This window comes from Spodoptera frugiperda, chromosome 7 (assembly GCF_023101765.2).
Source record: "Spodoptera frugiperda isolate SF20-4 chromosome 7, AGI-APGP_CSIRO_Sfru_2.0, whole genome shotgun sequence".
NCBI classification, from domain to species: domain Eukaryota; kingdom Metazoa; phylum Arthropoda; class Insecta; order Lepidoptera; family Noctuidae; genus Spodoptera; species Spodoptera frugiperda.
The window spans coordinates 9,027,457-9,051,131 of record NC_064218.1 but is presented as its reverse complement, the minus strand read 5'-3'; the positions used below and the strand labels follow the sequence as shown (position 1 = coordinate 9,051,131).

The 23,675-nt window shown below is 37.1% G+C and overlaps 2 protein-coding genes across 6 annotated transcripts in view; one reads left to right on the top strand and one right to left on the bottom strand.

Moving 5' to 3' along the window:
- LOC118266415 (guanine nucleotide exchange factor subunit Rich) overlaps positions 1–391 on the bottom strand; it is a 33,677-nt gene extending 33,286 nt beyond the window's left edge. For all 4 annotated transcript variants that reach the window (XM_050694908.1, XM_050694910.1, XM_050694909.1 and 1 more), the window contains exon 1: positions 90–391. In XM_050694908.1, the coding sequence (XP_050550865.1) occupies positions 90–230 (141 nt within the window). In that variant the 5' untranslated portion in view covers positions 231–391. The remainder of the gene's footprint in view (positions 1–89) is intronic.
- Positions 392–1,708: 1,317 nt separating this feature from the next.
- Positions 1,709–23,148, top strand: LOC118265808 (uncharacterized). 2 transcript variants are annotated; one of them, XM_035579020.2, is made up of 23 exons: positions 1,709–7,168; positions 7,248–7,455; positions 7,666–7,950; positions 8,271–8,407; positions 9,435–9,572; positions 9,785–9,881; positions 10,651–10,746; positions 11,152–11,289; positions 11,643–11,783; positions 12,214–12,333; positions 12,422–12,448; positions 12,877–13,265; positions 13,390–13,745; positions 14,377–14,560; positions 14,959–15,129; positions 15,684–15,855; positions 16,369–16,490; positions 16,970–17,196; positions 17,386–18,893; positions 19,181–19,458; positions 19,534–20,979; positions 21,054–21,151; positions 21,332–23,148. In XM_035579020.2, exons 1-23 carry the CDS (start codon positions 1,938–1,940, stop codon positions 21,388–21,390), a joined length of 11,628 nt encoding a protein of 3,875 aa, XP_035434913.2. In that variant the 5' UTR covers positions 1,709–1,937; the 3' UTR covers positions 21,391–23,148. The 2 variants fall into 2 exon arrangements, with proteins under 2 accessions (XP_035434913.2, XP_035434914.2); XM_035579021.2 differs by lacking the exon at positions 12,422–12,448 and having other exon boundaries at positions 1,710–7,168.
- The last annotated feature ends 527 nt before the right edge of the window (positions 23,149–23,675 follow it).

Sequence of the window (23,675 nt, the reverse complement as noted above, 5' to 3'; positions counted from 1 at the left end):
AAGCAATACAATTTCAGTGAGCTCTATTACCAAAGATGGAAATAACGTAGTTCGTTACGACCTCGATGTTTACACGAAAATATACCGACCTTACAAAACCATACAGCTAAACAGTCATCACTCAACGAAGCAAACAATATCTTGTCTCTATTCGACACGATTTGCTTTATAATTTGATTATCTGCTCCCAGATTTTTCAGAACTTTGGGCCAACCTATTGGAAAGTACATTTTGCTTGTGAAACATTTGCCACTCTTGTTAGAAATATGATTTAACAATTGACACTTTTATCAGATTATGTTACTAATTTCTAAGTAAATTAAGAAATTCTGATATGAATTGATATTAAGAATTTAATGTAGCTCCCCAAGAACGTCAACACAATTCGCCACTGCTGTAATGTCAATAAATTAATGTCATCGTCATGTCATTCAGTTGCATTAATGAAGTATGTACGTTCGTTCGGTAACTGTTTCTAAAGATTTTTTTATGGAATAGATGGCAATCAGCAGTTAAAAATAGATCGCAGCTATATAGAAGCTATCATGTTAAACATAATGTTGTTATTTTTGTTTAATTAAATAATGAATGGCCATGATATGGATCTTATAAAAACATTCATTCAGATAGTATTTTATTACTTAGGAATTTGGTAAAGTTTTAGTCAAGTTTAGTAAGACAGTGAGAATAAACACTTTAAATATAATATTTTATGTAATAATAGTCCGCAAACCACTACATATTTATGTTGCGCGCTTATATCGCAACCTGTTTTTTCCCTTGAAACTAAATTAGAAATCCGTTTCATTTGTGCAGTCCAATACATGACCATAATAATAAGACCGTTGTGGACCATCATGCTTCTACTTTACTTTTACCATCTAATTCACACCCTTGTTGCTTTGCACCTTACTTTGCACCTTTCCTTTGCACCTTGGTTTCACTTAACCACAGAGTATAATAAATAAGAAAGAGTAGTTATTAAGGACAGTAGTAATTATTAAAATAGTGCCACAGTCTAAAAATCATATTATGAATTTTATATTGCGATAGTACTCTTTGTATTACACCTGCATTTTATTAGACCTACCGAACTAGACAGTGCATACCAAAACTTTGAGTAATAATAATACCAGAATAGTATATATTGCCGATATAGCTATTCCGAACACCCACAACTTACAAAAAACTATAACTGAGAAGATACACAAATATACAGAGTTGAAAGAAGAAATATTAAGAATCTGGAGAATGAACAAAGTATATATTGTGCCATTGGTGCTCTCCAGTACAGGAGTCATTCCTAAATATTTACATCACGGAATCAATCTGATAGACCTACCCAAAAATATATACATAACCATGCAGAAAGCCGCAATTCTCAACACATGTCGGATCGTGCGGAAATTCTTGCAAGAAGATGCCGTTGAAAACGAATCCCACCATGAAGTTCACTTGGTTTAGGCCCGTGAGTTTCATTAATACCGAAATTCTTAAAATTTCGAGAAAAAGGAAATACCATAATAATCTGTTGGTATTAAGCAACACATATTTATGTACTTCCTTTTATCTTTTGTAAAAAGCCGTAAATTATGTAATCCTTAGAATTAGAAACTGACAATCTAAATACAGGCCGCATGTTTGTCAATAATGGACCTGTATGCGGCCTGCATGGGCCGTATTATTTATCAGTTTTATAAATAGCAACCCTGTTTTTCTGCTCAGGGGTTGGCTCAATGACTGTTTGATAAAAATATGGTTGGAAATAATTACTTAGCAACACTGAGTTTTAGCTAACAACAAGAAAATCTCAATATTTCTTGTATTTATCAAAAAATGAAAAATAATTGTGATCGTAGGCCGGAATTTCTTAATTTGTGGTGTTATTAATAAGATGTAATGGTTTGACTTTGTTGAATCCGGAACATTTCAACAATATGTCTGAAGACTCGAATTCCATTTCGAACAACCTCTGTATAGCAGAGGATGCATTTGAACAATTTCAAGCAGTTTCAATGTATCAGGAAAAAGAAATCATTACACTACCCATTCAAGCATCAGTGCAACTTAAGGAACCGGATCCCGGCGAAAAATTGACCCGTTGTGCCACTGAGACTGTTGTAAGTACGGAAAAAGAAGTAAACAGTACAGTCAACAACACTAAAAAGGTAGAATCTTCACGATGCCAAGAGACTTTAGGTGTTTCTTCTTCGGAAAACTCTGAAAACATCAACGATTTTGATGTAAGTAAAAACAACCTCAATAGTAAGCTTAAGCCACAATCGGCCACTAAAAGAGGTAGGAAAAAGAAGGTAAACAATATCAACACAGGCACTAGTAATGTAATTATTCTTGGTACAAGAGAAAGTTGTGATAAACAATTAAAACCTGAAGAAGAAACATCTGTGGCCAGTAGTACTCCACCTCCAAAAAGAGGAAGGAAGTCCATATCAAATACCCCTGATGGTAATAAACCTTCCGGAATGGATCAGGATAGTTCAGTTATTTCTAGCCCACCATTAAGTTCTGACCTTGATAACTCGGACTTACTTTCTATTGTGGTTAGGAGAAAGCGAGGTCGGCCAAGAAAAGCATCTATTACGAATGAGACCATCCCTAAGCCACCTCCTAGTGATAAAATTAGCGATACAATACTACCTCGGAGGAGAGGTAGACCAAAAAAACAGAAAAATGATAATAGCCTTTCCAGCCCCACAAATGACAAGAACAATTTATTAGGAGATGCAACAAACATAGATTTAAATAGTTCGGAATCTACGGATGGTTTAAAAAAAGGACAAGAACAAACTGATATTGTAATCAAAACTGCAGAATGTAATATAAATATTGAGAGTGACTCTACTAATGACGATGACATCTGTTTAAGTAAATTAAAAACAAATAAGAAACCAATTCCTAATGATCATTTAAGTGAAAATGGTGAAATATGTAAAAATGAAAATAATTCTGGAAATACTGATCTATCCAAGCTGTGCGGTAAAACAGAAAATGGATCTTCTTTAACAAAGATTGAACCTAGTAAAGATATCATTATTGTCAAGAAGTCAGATTCAGTTAAATGTGATTTACCAAACACTGAAATTAATAGCACAGTTAGAGTCTCGCCTACTGAAGATCTGACTATTCTTGATGTAGAAAGCATCAATGACATTGATGATACTTTCACAAAACAGAATAATAAAATGCCCATAATTACTGACATTGACAGTATCATGGACAAAGAAATCACAGCTGCTGAAGAACATCCTGAGAATTCTGCACTTGTGGTAGATACTTCTAAAAGACCTGTCCGCAGAAAAGTTCCCAAGTTGCGTTACGATGAAGGATCTGATGAAGATCCCTTTGCTAATATTGAGCTATCTGATGATGATGATGAACCACGGAATAGGAAAGGTAACAGGTATTACTCTGATGATGAATATGTACCTGGTAGAAGAGGAAATAAAGATATTGATTCGACAGATAGTGAAGCCCAGGCATTATTAAATGAAACGGTGAAAAAGCAAAAGAAGAAAAGGTTACGTAAGAAGTCAGAAAGCCGATCTCCAAGAAAGAAAGGAAAGCAGCAAAGCAGCAGCTCCAAACAAATTAATCAGGATGCAGAAAGTGATATAGAAATATGTGTACCAGCTACTACTTCACAGTCAAGTGACGTTGAGATATGTTTGCCAAATGCAGCGGGTGAGATCAATGATGAAGCGCAATCACAACCAACAACTAATTCAAAAACTTGGGGATGTAGTAATGAGTTTGAAAATTTCATTGCTAAAAAAATACAGGGTACTAATTTACAAATAAAAAAAGTTTCTGCCACAGATTCTGGTGAGAACAAGACTCTTGAAATACCTGTAATCGATCCCGATGCCAAGAAAAGTGTAGATATGTGGTCACAAACTAATAAAATAGACACTGCATCTACTTTTGTGCAAACCAAATCACCGTTTGAAAGCAAGATGAAGATAAATGTTAATTTAACATCTGAGCAATCCCAAAGTGCATGTTCATTCCTCAATGGTATTGTGAAAATGACTTCGGAGTTAGGAACATTAATGATAGAGAAATCTGAAGATTTCATGAAAAAGAAAATTAATACAACCCATGTTACCGACACCATGAAAATGGATTATTGTGTACGGAAATCATTCTTATTATTTAAATTAGCTAAACATAATCTTGAAAAGATGGAGGAAGATTTAGAAAGTCAATATGAACAATTTTTAGAGGCGCATAATTTAACAGCATGTAGAGAAGTAGAAAAAGAAATAGCACCATCATCAAAAAAAGATAATAGTGATAGTGATTGTGAAATTGTGGACGAACCGGTTGTGTCGACTCCTGTAAATAAATCTAAAGAAAAACCTAAATTCAATCCAAAAACAGTGTTTCTCAACAAAGAACTTTCAATTAAAATTGCTAAAAAACCAACTGAAAATAAAACTCTTGATATCAAGGGGCGCCATACAGTTTGGATAAACGACACAGTGATGGTAAAAAAAGTAAAGCCTACGCAGTCTTTTTTAGCCCAGGACAGCCGAAATAAAAAACCTCCTGATAATAAAATCACCACAAAAATGGTAAGTGATTTTTTCACGAATTATTATCGCCGTCAGAAAGCTATTTCTATTTGTGCCCCTTTTTTGACCACAAACTGGTTGAATGTGACCCAAGAATGTGTGTGTAATTATTTTGTTGTAAAACAAGATCAATTTAATAATAACGACTATACTGCAAATGTTGGAATTAACACAGAAAATAATGCCAGTACTTCAGAAATAATTAATGATATTAAGCAGATACCTAACAGTGCTAAAGTAACATGCCCCGAGACGCTTCTTCAATTGTGTATTCGGATTGCAAACAATAAGATAAATGATAAAAGAGCTGTTATAGAAACTAGTCAACACATGCAAAATGAAATTACAGATGGGAAAAACCAACCAGAAACATTATTCCGACTGTGCCTGAGGGTCCTGACTCATAGAGCGGTTTACATCAAGGAAAGAAGTGCGACACACTCAAAAATCATAAACCCGTGTACCACATCATCTGTACCATGTCTTAAAACTCTCTGCTACGAGAAAGTGGTGGCACTGCTGCATTACTCAGCTAGAAGGAAACCTGAGGAACATAGAAAACAAGAGGAAACAAGGTGCAGTACAGAGAAAACCAATAAATTAATTCCTACCTCTCTATCAGAAAATTTACTCTCATCAAATAATATAAATATGGAAATGCAGTCCCTTATATCTAATTGTGTTGAGATGCACAGCCCAGAGACTCTTTTGCAATTGTGTATTCAGATTGTAAACAATGATAAAAAACCTAAATGTTTACCCTTTAAAGAAATTAGTGAACATATTCAAAATACACTTACATATGTGGAACACCAACCAGAAACATTATTTCGTCTGTGCCTGGATGTACTGACGACTCAACTTGACATTAAGGAAAATATTGATCCGGAATCAATATTTCAAGAATCTCAGAATATTATTAGTGTCTACAATCCCAAATCTCTAAAATTATATGCTTACAAATATGTGAAACAATTAATTTTTGGAGATATAAATGATTGCTCTTTTGAAACTAATCATTTTAACTTAAACCAACCTGACAATGAAACAATGATTGAAGGTTTAACAATAAATAGTGTGAATACACTATCGGAGGAGGCTTTCTTAAGTCTTGAACAGGCTCAGGCAGATGACATTGCACAGGAATATTTAGAAGAGTTTGATGAAAATCATTATGATGACGGTGACAACTACTCGGAAGCCATGCCCGAAGAAAATGAATCTGAACCGAATTGGGTGTCTCAGGTGCAGATGCAAGAACTCAGATCTTGTACTGTTAATTGTGATGAAAATCAAGAAGAATTTTCGCCACTTGTTGCCCAAATCAAAATTGAACCTATTGATGACGATTTGCCTGACAATGTTCACTCATTAACTCAAGTGAAAGTTGAGCCTATTCATGCACCTGATGAAATGACAATGATACCTGATGTAAAAATAGAAAGTCTAGAAGACTTGTGTCCTGACCCCATACAAAAAGACAGCAGTAAGAGTTATGACGTAGATACATTTGAAACATTCGTTTCTTCTAGCAAAATTATAGCTGGGTTACGTGATGATATTTTCAGTCAAAGTGCTTTAAGAGTACACAGACGACATGAACCTGATTATGAAGAAGATGACACGAGTATGAGTCTACTTGTACCACAGACATATGAACCATTAAGTATAGAAACTGCTAAAGGAAGTTTAATGCAAAGTAGCTCTGACGAAGATGGTACTAAGAATAAAAAGGTTGCTGGAAAGAAGAAAGTTGACAAAAAAAGTAAGGGTAAACCGAAGAAACCTGAAGCGAAAGCAAATAAAGAAATACCAACAGTTCCAACAAAAGATAAACCAAGTAGTAATGAAGTTGCTAATTTAACCAAAAGATTGAGAGACAAAATAAGACAAGAAGAGAAAAAAGATGACTCAACAGACTCCGAACCCGAAAATATACCTGTACGGTCAAGAAATAAGAAAGAACAGGAAAAGACCAAACAATCTCAGGCCAGTAAAGATGATGAGATACAATGCAACAATGTGGATTCAACCGATCAAGTTGATGAGAATGCCTCCAGCTTTATTGGTTTTTCAGCTATCGACCAGAACGAGATATCCACATACCACAAATATATGAAATTTGTATATGACAAAATTTTACCAGAAAAGGAATCTGACAAAGCTAAAACTAATAAGGTGAATGAGAATGATGAGGAACCTGGTACTAAGAATGACACACCATTGATTGCTAATGAGCCCATAGAACTTTTGGAGTGTGAGCCATTGATGCCTGTGTTAGATGAACCACTAAGTAATAGAAGACATTCAAGAAAGAACCTGAAAAAAGATGTATTACAAAAAGAACAAGCCAAAGTTGAAGAAACATCCAAGGAAGAAATCGCAAAACAAGAAGAAATGCCTAAATTCATAGATCGACATGGTTGGCACTGCTATCCGGTGAATGGGAATGATAAAAAACTATACCTGAGTTCTTCTATAAGTCTAGAAAAATTGCCAGAGTCATTTGTACAGACATATTTTGAGTATCAAGGCATAACAAGCAAAAGTACTGAAGATGAAGAAATAAACAGGTGAGATTTTGTTTTTCTAAAACTTTTTTTATTTATATTATTTTTTTGACAGAATATTGATTTCATGTTACATTTTCAGGTTGACCAACCTAAATTCTTTGAATAGAAGTGGTCAAAGCCAGAACCTTGGTAAAAATAAATTGAAACCGAAGCAAAAGGAATTGAAGACTGAACACGCATCTGAAGCTGGTAGCAGATCGGAGAGTCCAACTTATTCAGACCATCATGAGTTGGAACCTTCTGATGATGAAGGTGCTAGCATTGAAGATGAAACTGCACCACCTGTTGTAAGTCTTAAACATTTTTTTATTTTTTGCTTTGTATAGTTTTTATTAAACATTAAGATAAACAGCTATCATTACAATAAAGTTAAGTTAATAATATACAAAACTATAACGATATTTGACATTTTGTTTATAATGATGTACTTAACGGCTTAATCCAACGAGGCATTCAAATATAGCAGCAGCAAATATACAGCTCTATCTAATTCACAGGCTACAAGAAACACAGAGAATACTCTAGCAAAGAACCTATTAATGAATGACAATGAAAGTGACTCGGATGACGTCACTGGTAAAGTAAAGCAGGAGCCAGTAGAAGAAGGTTATGAAACTAGGCACAGAAGCAAGAGGAAAATAGAGAGTACTGTGGACAAAGAGGATTTAATGCTCACAGCTGATAAGATGATGAATAAAGAACTAACGCTGCTACACGCCCCCGTCGTCGTCAATGATGTCCACAGTACACCCATTGAAGGCCCTGTGACGAGGAACAAACAGGTGAAATGAAATTTTGTATTATAATGGTTTCGAATAAAATACTACCACCCATAAACATACAAACAAAATACATAATTTCTGAATCACACAAAGAGTTGTTTAACTCGCGACACATTGATTCTATTATTACTGCTACACGTGCAGCTACTATTTAACATGTTCACGTATTTTTGATTGTTAATAAGTCATTCCAATATTAAACTCCATTGCAAATCCATGTTAAAGCCAGCATGTCAAGTAAATATTATGAAAACCTTTGATATATTTTTAGCCTTAATATTAAACATGTTCATAATATTCAATTCTTATTTTGTCTTCAGAAAACCGCTATGAAATCTCAACCCGGTAGCAGCACTAAAATGAAAACTGAAGAGGATTCGTCGTCGGAAGAGGAGAAGCAATGGGTCACGACGAAGGAGAAACTTCTCAAAAGAATGGGCAAGAAGGACCAAGCCAGGTATTGTAAACAAAACCTGTATTTCATACCTAATTACGTTGAAACACTATGGTGGTACGACAAGTTGCGCAACTTTGGCCGTGGTGTCTAACCTACTCTAGACCTAAAAACAAATAAATCTCAATCTATTTCTATTTGTCATCGTCATGAATCTATTTGACATTTCATAGTACTATGTAGTTTCTATAAAAAATATCTCATATTAATTTTGACCGTAACGCGAGACACACAGACCAACACTTGGGTTGACTTGGTTGCCGGCAACTATTTAGTCGCGCAACCAAGTTGCCACCAGGTCACAGGTCGCGCTACCAGGTCGTACCACTATGGTGTCCTAGTGATATACCACTCTTACTTATCATTTAATTAGATTATGTACATTATGGATTTATATAATTATAGTATACTATTTAGTATAGATTAGTTTAAAATATATTGTTAGTTTATCCTAAGTGTACCTAAATAAATAAATGTCGTTTGTAAACTGCTGTTTTTTTTTCTTCAATTAATGCTATAAATATGTAGGTACTAAACCCCACCTATTTTTTCAACAATTCGTATAAATTAATTATTATAGGCTCTATTTAGTCAGAGTTTAACATCTAACATTTAACTAAATGTTAAACTCATTTTATTATTAAATTATTCTTGGCAATAATAGTTGTTCAGAAAGATTTAAAAACGTATTTTTTTCTGAATTTATTACGTATTGTGTAGTTTGCACAGTAGTTCTATCTCAAATGTTAAGTAAGTTTATGGTTATACCTAGTATAAAATTTACTAATGAGTTCTTCCTTTATGAAAAGATCTACTTTTATTTATTATTAAATAATAGTAATAATTAGGAAATTCCTCTCGCTTGAGCCCTGACAGCTTGACCTACTGCTTTTTATATATTTTTTTTTTTTTATAATTAAATATTTAAAAATGTAATTATCAAGTATTAGAAATAATTAAAAACATTATAATGCCTTATAACGATAATACACAAAAATTACTAATGAAATATTAAAAATATATCCTTTAGCCTGGACGATGCTAAGCGAGCGAAGTTGGTGAGCGAATTCATTGAGCGACGCAGCGACCGCGCGAATACACGATTGCGAAAGAGCGGCCGACCGCGACGCTCTGCAAAGAAGTTCTTGGAAAGAGAGAAGCAACTTGGGTAAGACATTTTAAATTGTAAATATATCACGTTAAGATTCAAAATACAAGATCCAACATGCTTGATTTTCCCACTCCTATGTCAAAGCAGTAAGGGTGGATTTTGCAAATCACACTCGGTATGAACTTTTCTTAATTTTTATTTGTATTTATGGCATCTATTACAGCTGCAAAACTATTGGATTACCTAAAACTATTCAATTTTCTTTATAGAATACTATCGAGGGAGTTATTTGGAGAATCAACAGATGCATCTATGTCGAAACGATCTCAAGCAAGTGTGTTCAAGGGACGTCGTAATATTAGAAAGGTATGGTACAGATTTGTTTTTATTTACTTAAATACTCATGAAAGAAATCTATAGAGGCACCTAGTCTCATTAAAGTTGTTAAATAAAAAAATCTGCACCGAAAAATATACTTTATGTATAGCAACGTTAGAGTTAGTTTCGATTGACATTGAAAAATATATGCTTGAGTTAGTATTTTAATTAAAGAACAATGGGTAATTTTGTATGGAGCCTGTACCCAGCTTGTAATATTTCAGACTAGGTAGCATTTAGAAGAGGCATATTTGATTAACACAAAATACGATGAACGAATGATTGGGAGACTGAAGTTATTATAACTTTATTATGCAACGTCACGCCTTTTATCTCCGAAAAGGGGTAGGCAGAGGTGCACATTACGGCACGTAATGACGCTATATAATGTACACCCACTTTTCACCATTTGTGTTATAAGTCTCATATAATAGGGGTGACTCTTTAAATTGTCAAGTGATGTCATAATATCACTTTTTCTATTCTAAAGATCAAATAAATAACTGGTAGTTAGTTATTAATACGGAAAAAATATAAAATTAAATCTAACGCGTAGGCAGACGTGGCGATTTAGTAGACGCCTACTGGCTAGTAGGCTGCTCATAATGAAGAGTCCCTCTGTGACTCGAAAATCGTAGAGCTTTTCTCATAATGGAGATTTTACTCACGTACATTAATATGTACGTGATTAAACCATGATTTTAGTTAAATTTAGGTACGTTTTAACTCATGTTCTTTTCCGATTTTGTTTTTCCAGGTGATTGACAAGAAATCTTTAGCCCGTAGTACTGTGGTAGCTAACATGGAGGAATTCGAGAGAAAACGAAGACTGAATGCTAAACAAACCAAATTGGTATGCGTTTCATTTATATTCATATATTTATATCTGTATTATTATTAGATGTTACTTATAATTTTTTATTTCACAGAAATTAATGTTCTGGGTAGGTATACTTTTTTTGTTACTTACAGTTGTGTTTTTGCTATTCAAACACTAGATTTCTTTTTAAACTTTTATTTTGTTTACAATATGATACACTGAATCCATCCTAGCTTCATCGTCAATAGTCGGCAACGCACTTGTAACTTATCTACGGCGCTGTTTGCTTACCATCTGACGATCCGTTTCATCGTTTGTCGTCCCTATGCCTTAAAAAAAGAACGTTAAATTCTGTTTTAATCCTTCTTTCTAGAAATGGCATATAATTTACTAGCTTGGTTCATATTTTAATATTAATTGCTTATGGTTGTACGACAGAGGGAGCTGCTGGGTTGTGAGGAGGGCGTGAACGTGCTAGTCATTAACGACGAGGTGTGTCTGGAGTACGACTTCGAGGAGAACAGGCCCGTCGTCACCGTTCATCCCTTCTTCACTAAAGTTATGAAGGCGCATCAGGTATGATATTTTGTAAATATTTCCTTTATAAAACCAAAATTCAGCCTTATCTTCTAGTAATAAAGTTGAAAATCTGTTTAATGTTTCCGAAACAGATTTCAAGAATTTTATTCAATCTTCATTCTATATTGCAGTCTTCCTTGCAAAAACATTATCGTAATAAAGTTTTTTTTTTAAATATGTCAATAAGAATAAAAAATGTCCTTATGTAACAAGGATATATAATTTATATAGATATATAATTTATTACGCAAGAGTTATGTAATGTAATAAATTATTACATAACTCTTGTGAGTCATAATTAAACGGTTTACTCACAAGTAAACCTTAAACAATAATAATTCGATTTACAGTACGAAGGAGTAAAGTTCATGTGGGACGCTTGCTTCGAGAGTTTGTCTGAGATAGCGGCGGGGAGGCCGGGCGGGGGCTGCATCCTCGCTCACTGCATGGGGCTCGGGAAGACTCTGCAAGTCTTGGCTCTATTGCATACGGTATGATTAACTTTTTCAATTTGAATTTCAATTATACTTCATTTAGTATGAATATTGCAATGTAAGTTATTTAGACTATTTCTTATAGTTAGTTTTTATTTATTTTCCTTTTTTATGTTTCATATATAGTCTTATTTTTTTTTTATTTAGTCTATGTATATAAGTTCATCATAAAATAAATCTTTATTAGTCATGAAAAAAACTTCCATTGTCTAAAAAATAATTATTCAACCGTTTGGAAGGCAATGAAGTTACGCTACTATTAAAGTTTACAAAACATTTTATATTAAATATAAGAGTTCTTCTAAGAGTCTCTTCTCTTCCACTTCCGCGGAAAGTTTCTAAAGTTTGCGCAGTATGTTGCGCTTACTTTGCGCAAAGTATAATTATTATGCGCAACTTTACATTTTGACTTATATTTCTTTTTTAGGTGTTAACCCACCCTGGAGTGAAAATGCAACGTGTTCTCGTGTGCTGCCCTCTATCGACCGTCCTAAACTGGGTCGACGAGATACACAAATGGATTGGACCTGTTACTAATCAGATCAAAGTAAGTACTTCAATTTGTAATAGTTTTACGTCTAATTTTATACAGCCTTTTATATAATGAAATGTAAACAGATTTCTATTGTTTCAAGCAACGTAAAATTAAAAGGAAACTACAGGTATTACATTCATACTTTTTAACTTAATAATTCATAATTTGGTTAACATTGTCCCTGCAAGTCGCGAGTACAACTGTTTAAATGTAAGCGTCCACAGGCCCGCATCGGATTAGTTTTTCTTGTATACTATATTATTCTGTGTGCATACAACTGCGTCCATTGATCTGATGGGATGCGTACCGATGACGTTATACGGAATGCCGATGCAAAAATCGGTATCGGTAATCCGATTGCTGATACTCACGTCGGCAATCCGATCGCTGTCGATACAGTGGACGCAGTCTGAAAAATTAATCCGTTTGATGCTATCCGATGCGTGCTTTGCATACGATTCGGGTCTATGGACGCTAACCTTAAGAGTTATTTAGTATAGAAAGTCAACATCTATTATTTATTATCTTTATTTACATGTATAACCATTGTCACAGGTATTTGAGCTATCAAAGCTAAAGAAAACCTACGAACGAGCGTATCAACTGGAAGACTGGTACAATGGTGGCGGCATATTCATCATAGGGTACGAACTCTTCAGGAGCTTGACAACCCTGGACCCGTTCCTCGATGACGTACGACCGACCATCATAAACAAGATCCGCACAGCCCTACTGGACCCAGGGCCAGATATTATAGTCTGCGATGAAGGACATCTCCTCAAAAATGATTGCTCAGTACTTGCCGTGGCCATGAGCAGAGTCGTCACAAAAAGAAGAATCATCCTCACCGGAACACCGATGCAGAATAACCTGAGAGAGTATTACTGCATGGTCAACTTCGTCAAGCCTAATTTACTTGGTACTTATGCTGAGTATTCTAATCGGTAAGTTTTGTAACTTATTTCTGTAAAATTCAACCCAAACTTCTTAAGTCAAGTCTTAAATTAGCTTGTGCATTAAAAAAGCTCTTCTATCAATTAACAATCAACCCTATTCCTCTTTAAACAGGTTCGAAAATCCAATAATGAACGGCCAGCACCGAGATTCAAGTGACGAAGACATCAAGTTGATGAAGGCTCGTACTCATATTCTTCACAAAGTATTAGAAGGCTGCTTGCAAAGGCAGGAGGCTTCAGTATTGTACCCGTACTTGCCGAAGAAACACGAGTACACAGTGTTTATAACTCTAACGCAATGCCAATGGGACTTGTACAAGCACTACTTGCAAAGTTACGCGAAGCAGTCCAAACAAAGCATATTGAAAGACTTCCATATACTACAGAAGATATGGTCGCATCCACAAGTGCTTCATAACTTCCAGACTAAAGCCCGCGATCGGGCGGAGGCTAATAAGTTGTTGAAAGGTAATTGAGTTGTCTATTTTGAACATTGTTTTTATTTCTGGTTCTGTTAATTGCTCATGTTGTATCAAACAGTGGATTTTTAAAACTATAAAACGATTTTTTTATGATATAAGCCGGTAAACAGGCACCCGGATTACCTGATACTCCTGATAGTAAGCAATCGCTGCACGTGATGGTAAGCAATTACCGTCGCCCATGAACACCAGAAGCGTTACAAGTGCGATGAGGGTCTTCTGGGGTTAAGAATTTGATGCTTCATGGGGAATCGGAAATAGGAAAGATTGGCGGGGATTGGCCCTTCGGTAAACTCACTCACACAACGAAACACAACGCAAGCGTTGTTTCACGTCGGTTTTCTGCTCGACCGTGGTATCATTCCGGTCGAGCCGGGGCATTCGTGCCGAAGCATGACTCTCCCACACTTAAATAACGGTAATTCTGTGTTATCATAGGAAACGCATGTCATAGGTCTTTGATGTGATCTCAGCAATTATCTATATTTCGACATTTGTTTGTTTCGACAAACAGACCTTAACCCTATCCGTAATAGATTTAACTCCTAAATCACATCAAAAACCCGTGTGATACATTTATTCGTTTATATCACATACCACAATACTGTTCTGTACAGCTGAAAAGTTGGAAGACGACCTAGCGACGGAGGACGTGGAGGACATAAAGCCGAATGTGTCGGAGGACCTGTGGTGGCTGGACTACCTGGACGGCGGCAGCATGCTGGAGACGCTCGACAGCTCCAACAAGTTCGTCGTCGTCTTCAGGCTGCTGGACGAGTGTATAGCGCTTGGTGATAAAGTGTAAGTCTCGCTTATGTACACAGTCTCTTATATAAGGTGTGGCTGTCACTCTCACAGTTTTTCACTGTCTCAAAGTAAATACTCAAACGTCACTCAATTTTAAGACGCTCTCAAGAATAGTTCTGTCTCTACAAATTCCTTATAAAAGACAGAGACAGAAAGATATTTAAGTACAATTTAAAATTGATTAGCGTTTCAGTATTTGGGCATTACTAGCTCAAAGTCTCTTATTCAGACAGTCTCTCACTAACATAATCTCTTGATAACACATAAGTAAATGCTTACGCCTTATCCCATTATTTACACACTTCTTTAGCTTCATTACATTCATGCACCTGACCATACAAGTATAATGTTTAAAGATATATAATTCTGATTTTTATTCCTATATTTTCTAGGCTGATATTCTCCACGTCGCTATTCTGCCTGGACGGGCTGGAGTACTTCCTGAAGAAGATGAAGAACTGGTCGCTAGGCAACGAGTACTACAGACTGGACGGCTCCGTACCGGCCGAGGTACGGCAGAAGTGGTGCCGGGAGTTCAACGCCGATAGTAACACTAAAACTAAGTGAGTTTGTACCCAAGTGCTGTGTTGTTAGAGTCGTTTTTGCTGTGTGATTTAGTCAAATATGTATATTTGAATAATTTAGAGAGATTTTGAGTGGAGCGAATTCAATAAATTAAAAGTTATAAAATCGGACCTTTCATAAATTACTTATGTAACTGATACAGTAGCTCTACTTTTTATTTTTATAGTACTAAAACTATTATTACATATGCATCATTTAAAGTAAAATCAAATAAAATCGATAAAAATGCAGATTTTAGGCTGTACTTACAAGCATCAACTGACATTCATGATATTGATTAACGTTTAGTGACATTATTTTCTTTTATTGTAACTTTCGTGAGACATACTAAATTAATTATTATTATATGTTATCGGCTTACTCACGTAACTGTTTGAAGAGGAACTCGACTAGTTTCAAGCCATGCTAGAGGCTCATATTCATGAGCAGCATTCCGCGACACTCGACGCGGCGATTAGTTACGTGAGTAAGCCGATAATAATTGACCTTATTTTCCACTAAACCTAATTATTTCTTATCATTCCCTACCCAGATTGTTCCTGGTATCGACCCGAGCTGGTTGCCTAGGCCTGAACATGACGGCCGCCAACCGTGTGATCATCATGGACACCTCTTGGAACCCCGCCCATGACATCCAGAGCATCTTCCGAGTCTACCGCTTCGGGCAGAAGAAGGACTGCTACATATACCGGCTGGTCGCTATGGTGAGACTAAAAAATTACATAAAAATCTGAAAGCATTAATAAGCCCTTAGTAATTTTATTATAGTTTGTATCAGTCAATTCAACAAGTTTCACCAACCTAAAGTTTTAATTTCACTTATAATAAAGAGTGTACAATTGTTTATTTAAACTTCTCAAATTTTCTTTAGTAAATTAATTGCTAAAGCAGGGTAAACAACACACAAGTTTAACATAAATATTAAACTATAAGTTTTTCTACAATATAACGTCTATGTCATAGTTAAAACCGAAGTTGCGGGCTACCTAGCGGGTTTACCGGGGCTCCGCCTTGAAAAGCAGGATTAAGAACGAGGTTGTTTTTAGTCAGTAAGAGTCTGACACTCCCTCTCGCCTCGTCTACGGTGGGAGAAATGATCGAATGATTTACCAACCATAGCAACCAACCATAGAAAAAAACATAGCAACCAGTTTTCGTTTACTACTGGATATTAAAAAAAAAGAAAGATAAATTAATAAAATAATAATTTGTCCCAGGGTACAATGGAGCAGAAGATATACGAGCGCTCGGTGACGAAGCAGGCCGTCGCCTGCCGCGTCGTCGACGAGCAACAGATCGACCGACACTACAACAGCGCCGAACTCACTGAGCTGTACTTGTAAGTATCGAGCTTATTAAGTGACATTTTCATGTGAAATGCACGTAAATAGTTGTTGGCTTATTATATTTATATTTTACTATGTAGCTCTATTTTTCCTGGGGTTATGATACGAGCCGACTAATGTGTAATGTGTATGTGTCAGGCGATGTTAGTTTGTTTTAAGATGATAAAGACCACAGACTTCATTGTGTAAGTTACACTAGTTATGTGGGTTGCTAATCGTCTGGATAGTTATAATCAACTGAATACAATATTAATAATACAATATTAGATAATTAAATCGACACGCGAAAGTAGGTCGCGCGACATTAGCAAAATACTTGTAAATGCCTGTACGTAAACTGTACAGATTGTACATTTAGCAGAGACTGTGAAGCGGCGTTTGATAAACTTTAATTTTTTAACCTATTATATCTAACCCGCTTGCCAAGCGTCCATATGCTGGCTGTAGATGTAGACATACTGTCGGTGCGCAGGTACGACGAGGCGGGCGCGTGCGTGGCGGGCGGGGTGGCGGCGGGCGTGCGCGACGTGGCGCTGCTGCGCGTGGCGCGGGACGCCGTCTGTGCAGCCCGCACGCTGCACGCCGTGCACGCCGTGCACGAGCACGACTCGCTGCTGCGCGGCGAGCACGAGCAGGCGCTGCCCGAGCACGAGCGGAACGCCGTCTGGATGCAGTTCCAGCAGGAACAACACCACAAACGTACGCCATCTCTTATAATTCATTCATACTTCCCCCACCCCTAGTCTCCACATCCCCAAAAGATTGTAACTGCTCTCTTGTTGCCTATATCTTTTTTCACATCTTCAACTCACAAGGATTTTTTACACAGCATGGAAATTAAAATATTTAAAATGACTGAACTAATGTGTTGATATTCAATTTCCACAGATTTGGAAGGCGAGGTAGATAGCAAACCACCAAAGATAGCGTTAAAACGCATTACTAACGCGGAGTCACAGAAACCGACGACTGAAGTTAAAACCGAACCAAAAGATGAGGACTTCGTTCCCAATGAACCTAAAGCTAAGAAAGGCAAGAAATCAAGCGTCGCACATATAAAGAGCAGTAGTAATAATAAGAAAACTCCCCCTAAATCAGGCACCAGTAAACAACCCGAGGAACCACCACCACCTTCACCACCACCGCCACCCTCTCAACCATCCACTTCTTCCACCACCCAACCAACCCAAGAGGACATCGCCGAGGAAATCCTCGTCGACCAGATCACAGACATACTCCTCAAATACAATTTCCAAAATAGAAAACGGAAACATGTCGACATTGTGCATGTAGTAATGAAAGTCAGAAAGATTGTACAGAAAGGGTATTTAGAGGAGAAAGACTGGGAGGATGATATGACGGCCAATATAGCGCAGGTGTTGCTGCGGCAGGACACGACGCTGCCCAAGGTGAACGATATTGTCTGCGAGTCCATCAACAACTCCGCAGCGCCCAACGCAGCGCTCGAAGACAACGAGGAGACAGACACAGTGTCCAAAACAAATACCAACGAACGAACAAAGAGAAGAGCCGCCATAGCAGCCGAAAAAAGTATCGATTCACTATCAGAAGACGTCATAAGCTTAGACGATGATGAATGGACCGCTGATACAGAATTCATTCCAGATTCTCTAGATAAAAGTTCTAGTAAAAGTAAGAAGAAGTTAAGGCATTCCCCAAAAGTTGTAAGCATGGATGAAGATACTTTGAGTGCTGATGAACAGCCAGGAACTCTGTCAGATACTATGATATCTTCAGTTCAGTCTTTCAAGACAAGTGATAAACCTAAGCCGCCAGAACCAGAGCCTAAATTGGTTCCTAAAAAACCCATTAGCGTTAAGAAGTCGAAGAAGGTAATTAAAACGTACCGGCCAGCAGAAACCAAACCGCGGTCGGAAGAAACCGAACCGTGGTCGACAGAAACCCAACCGCACCTCGTAGAAATGAGATCGCGACCGGTAAAGATTGCGCCGCGGCCAGAAACTAAACCACGACCGGTTGAAACTAAATCTCAGCCCCCTAAAATGCCAGAGAACCACGTTAAAGTTACGGAGCCAATGGAGAGCAGTATTACACTGAGTGATGACGACGACATCCCGGTGAACACTTCAGCTCCTTCTCATAATATAAAAGATAGAACACATACTCCTGAAAAGCCAGACAAAGATCAAAGTACAGTCGATCTAGACGATGAGATAGTGCCTTTACCGATGGCGTTGTTGAAGAACCAGAATTTCATAAACATTGTTGCCCACACGTACCTAGTGGGCAACCCTATGTTGGATGAAGACGCGGCTACGCTGGCTGCCCAGTACAGTACGCTGAAAGCATTCAATGAGGCCGAGCAGACCGGGAATCCCGTGTGCAGTGGACCTATTTACGATATAGCTGTTAAGGTAAATTATATTAAATTAATTTGGGCCAAATTAAAAGTACCTTTAACCGATGTTGCATGAAAAGACTGATGACTATTAATGAAGCGAAAGAGGTATACAATAATCGTTGCAATTGGTGTTCCATAGTCTCTGTCTACCCCTAAAGGTTGTGTATCAATCTTTATTTTGTAATGTTAAAAGGCTCTGTACTATTTATGAAATACATTACAAATGTCACAATACTAACAATACTCGGTCTCGATTTGTGGCACTTTTTACATTATAACGAAACTTAATATTTTGAACAGGTACTAGGTAAAGATGTAATGAAGAAGATGAACAGCGGTAACCCTACAGCGGCGTCTGCCTCCGCCGACGATGCTGCGACCAGCTTACAAATGAAGGACCAGATGATTACGACACAGAAGACATTTGAAGAGACTGCAAAGAAATCCAAAGCTAAGAGCACAACCCTCAGGGAACAAATGATCAAAGACAAGTTGAATGCGCACATACACAGCGCGAAACAGAGAGTCGCCACGCCACCGCCTAGCGTCACTCCCTCCTCCATTGTACCTGTTGGACTGTAAGTACTCCTTGCTCATACATTTTTGTAATTTATTCAATTTTATGACTAATTTCGAATACATTTTGTGCTTAGTATCAGAACAACGGCCCGGGAGTCTCGTGTAGAGTGCATCCTGCCGGACAATGACGACATCATCATCAGTGACGTACACTCCGCCGCCGCCCCGACACCCACTGTACCAGAGCCCAACGAGATCACTCACAAGCCCATTCTCTTAAACACTTTACTATGCAGACAGGAAACACCTGCGGCCAAAGTAAATCTCAGAACGACGCCAATACAAACAGGGATCCCGACTAATATAATTCTCAAACCTGTCCGCAATTATACACATAAAGTCAAACCGATCCTCACGGACAGTAGCTCGACTCCAGTGAAGGCTCCACCCCCCGTTAGTGTCCCGGGCGCGCCTGCCCCGGCCCCGGGCGGCACCATCTGCCTGGACAGCGACGACGAGGACGGGCCGGCGCCGGCGGCCGCGCCCGTGCCCGTGTCGCTCACCAGTGCACTAGCGCCCGGCCTCAAGCTCCCGTTACCGAACCAACTTGGTGTGACAAACCAAGTGCTACAAAACTGTACTGCAGCAACAACACAGAAGCTAGTGCTACGGCAATTTCCCGCAGGGGACAGTACTCAAGCTAAATATGTTCTCATACCCAGCGATAAACTTCCCTTGCTTAAACTACCGCCAAAACAACAGACGGTTCCGATCGCACCCAAGCCGTCACCGCTACATCCGAAAGTGAAAGATGACCTTTTTAGAAAGACGATAACTGAATCCATCGTTCAAACCAATAAAACTTTCAAAACTGGTGACGTACTCAGACTGACGAAAGATGGAAAAATTGAACTGATAACCAATAAGAAAACAGCGGACCCGCCTCATTCCACCAAACCGCAAGTTGCAGTTTCTACAAATACTAATTCTGGGATTGTAGACTTAACTGAACTACCGACCGCTAATGGCGAAGTACTAAAAAAGAAACAATCGTCTAAAATAGAAAAAAATACAGGTGTGAGTAAAGTGGAGGCGCGGAAAGCGCGGCAGATAAGTGTAGCCAGCAGTAGTAGCAGTACGAGTAGCGCTGGCCGGGCCGCTAGTCCGGACAACCCGCTGTCCATACTCAAGGATGTAGTGCATATTAAAGCGACAGACTACCAGAGCAGTGACGCCGCGGCGAGACATACTGCCACGCGACCTGACAAAAGTAATCAGCGCGTCGGTGAGGCCAGTGCCACGATAGCGGTGTCCCTGCAAGACGCGGCCAGTAACTCGAAAAGTATTCTCAAGTTAACCAAAGTACCGAAAGACCAAGTCCCTAAGCACATAGACCAGGCTGTGGAGAAAGAGATAAGGAAAAATGTTTATGTTAAGAAAGCGACTACAAATCCGCCTAAACCTAAGGAACAACCGAAACCGAGTAGTTCAACGACAACGACTAGTTCTAGCAAAGTTACGAGGGGCCCAGCTAGTAAAAAAGTTACTTCTAAACTACAAGCTCAAACTGTGGATCTAACGTGAGTATATTTATAGTATACTGTGGGACTAGTTATTATACTTGAGGCCATTTTAAATAAATATTTGTTTACAGTAACTTGCCATGGGTTGGAACGACAGTGAAATCGAAGAACGATGGTAAAAGGCAACCGACCACAGACACTACGCCTGCTAAAAAGAAAAGACCTGAACGTAAGTATTCATTTTTAATGAATTTACCTTCATTCATGCAGAATGTATGGTTTGTACCTTTTAAAGACGTCTTCTCACGTCCAACAGTGACACACGACTGCACGACTCAATCGTTTGTCCTTAAATTCCTCGATAAATATATTACTATCCACATTAAACGTGATATTTTGTTTTTTACAGCAATGACGCTAAAGGACTTCGATTTGGACGACATAGATGACATCATAGAATTGGATTAGCATTTGCTTATCATTGTTTCGGAGTGATTGGGGTTCAAATTTATATAGTTCTCTGTCTATTTCGACACAAAGTGAAAATTCAAATAGTATCATGACTATAAAAAATTACAAGTGGTTTGACTTAGTGCGATCATATCGGGTTTTAAATAAATTTTTACCAATTTAATATTATTTGTTAAAAAAGTGTTTTAACGACGGTTTTCATTGCTCTGGATACATTAGATATATGTGATGAAAATGATTATATATTAAATCATTTAGGATTTTGTAAACGTAAAATCAACACAGTATTGAAAGTAGTCATCATGGCAGCTTGTCATAATAATTTGATTATGTCGATATTATATCTGTACCCTTGATTGGTTGGTTTATTCGAGCCGGCCAATCAGCGACGAACGCGCTCTCGTTTCGATTACTTTAAACGTAAAGCAAACTCATACTAAGGGTATTGAATATAAGAATAAATTTAGAAATTCGTTTCATAATTTAGTACCATCAAAATGTTATTATTTACACACAAACAAGAATATAAAAGGTAGAGTTTTTTTTTTTTAATATTCTGTAACCAAATGTGAATGTAATCTCTGGGCGCTTTAAATGTCTCTTGATTTTCTTGCTAAATTAGTATTCTTCAGTTGTCTTGTAGTCTATTACTAAATATCACGAAAGATATCTGTCTGTGATTAACAGTTAATTAACCGGGTTATACAGTCTTCCGTCAAAAATATTGTAATTAGGTTTCCAAAATAATTAAAATTCAATAATAATCAGTGATTCTCAACTCTCTGACGTGTTACTTGGTGTCATCGAAATATGACTTCTTCCATTCTCCTTTATCGGACGCCATGGTACCACATTCGCTTGTGTTGTCATAGCAAGCGAGATTGTTTAAGTGTAGTTTCTGTATCAAAAGTTGAGAATCACTGATTAGTTATTTTGAATGACAAAATGCCAAATATTTCTATAGTTTTGTTAAAAATATCACAAATCACAATCTTTGTAAACCATCACAATTTTAGATTATTTCCTTGACTATAAAAATAACAATAAATTAGTTTTCACTTACTGTAATACCTGTTATGAAGAAAAATCTAGCGCGATTCTACACACCAACCAATTGGTATCACACTAATTTTGATATCCAAGCTCACATAAGCTGAAGAGTTAATTTCAAAAGTAAATTTCACTTGAATTTGGTTCCGAATTCTGGAAACAATTATTACGAAGTTTCGAGTCTCCTTTTGTACCGATATATTAGTGGTAATTGTTAACAGAACACAGTTTCTGCTTTAGAAACGAGCTCTTTCACTTATGCGAACTTCGATATTGAATTTCTGCCGTACTCAGTCATTTAATGATTACTTATACTGTTCCTTAGTAACGTTTTGATCCGCAATTGCTAAATACTGGGTTAAAAAGCCATTAAATGACTCTGAGTACGGCGGTTAGTGTGTTAAAGAATCGCACTGCTTCGTCGAGATTTCATAAATGATAATGAAAAACATATGAAAAGTGTTATCTTCTTTTCCTTGGACATGGACCAACTATATTTATGTAGTATTACTAGTGAAACAGTGAAGTGCAACAGTCGGAAGTTTCAGAACTAACAAATTTTAAAGTGAATGACTTTATTTCCTACTTCTTGGACATTAAGAAGTTAAGTACACGTATGTGGCTAGATCTGAGGGCTTAATACGAGTTTCCTTTACGCCTAAAGTAATCAAAATGAGAGCGCGTTCGGCGCTCTGATTGGTTGGTTTATTCGAGCCAGCCAATCAGAGTTTAAGCGTAAAGCAAACTCGAACTAAGGGTTACTGTCTATGATCTAATTGTGATAAATTTTCTTTTGTTGTTATAATTGTGTAAAATGATTTCAGTCTTATTTGTTTAATTATATCTAGTATTTCTAATTTAGGCTGAATTTAAGTTAGATATAGATACATTATTATGTAAGTATTATAGAATATATCTAACTACATTGCTATGTAGATGTGACTCTATTATATAAAGCACTGAAAAATTCATGTTAACTATGTCATATTCAGTTTTATTTCACAAATGTTTCCTGTAAATGTAAGAGAATATGATTTTGTTTTTAAGTAATTATGTGTGCACGGTAAAGTACTACATATTATGGCAAATAGGAATATATATTTTGTAATTTACCTCGATGGTAAATATTGCAATATGTGGTGTTAAAGTTTATGTATCCCATTTTATTTAGTTTTATGATCACATATTTTTTTAATTTTTTCGCAAAGAATTGCAAAGTTACGTTTTGTATG

Bases quoted from the DNA above. Each gene is read 5' to 3' on its own strand.
- LOC118265808 (XM_035579020.2), top strand. From the start codon at position 1,938: ATGTCTGAAGACTCGAATTCCATTTCGAACAACCTCTGTATAGCAGAG. The intron at 8,408-9,434 runs GTATTGTAAACA...TATATCCTTTAG, and splicing joins GGCAAGAAGGACCAAGCCAG to CCTGGACGATGCTAAGCGAG. The intron at 9,882-10,650 runs GTATGGTACAGA...TTGTTTTTCCAG, and splicing joins GACGTCGTAATATTAGAAAG to GTGATTGACAAGAAATCTTT.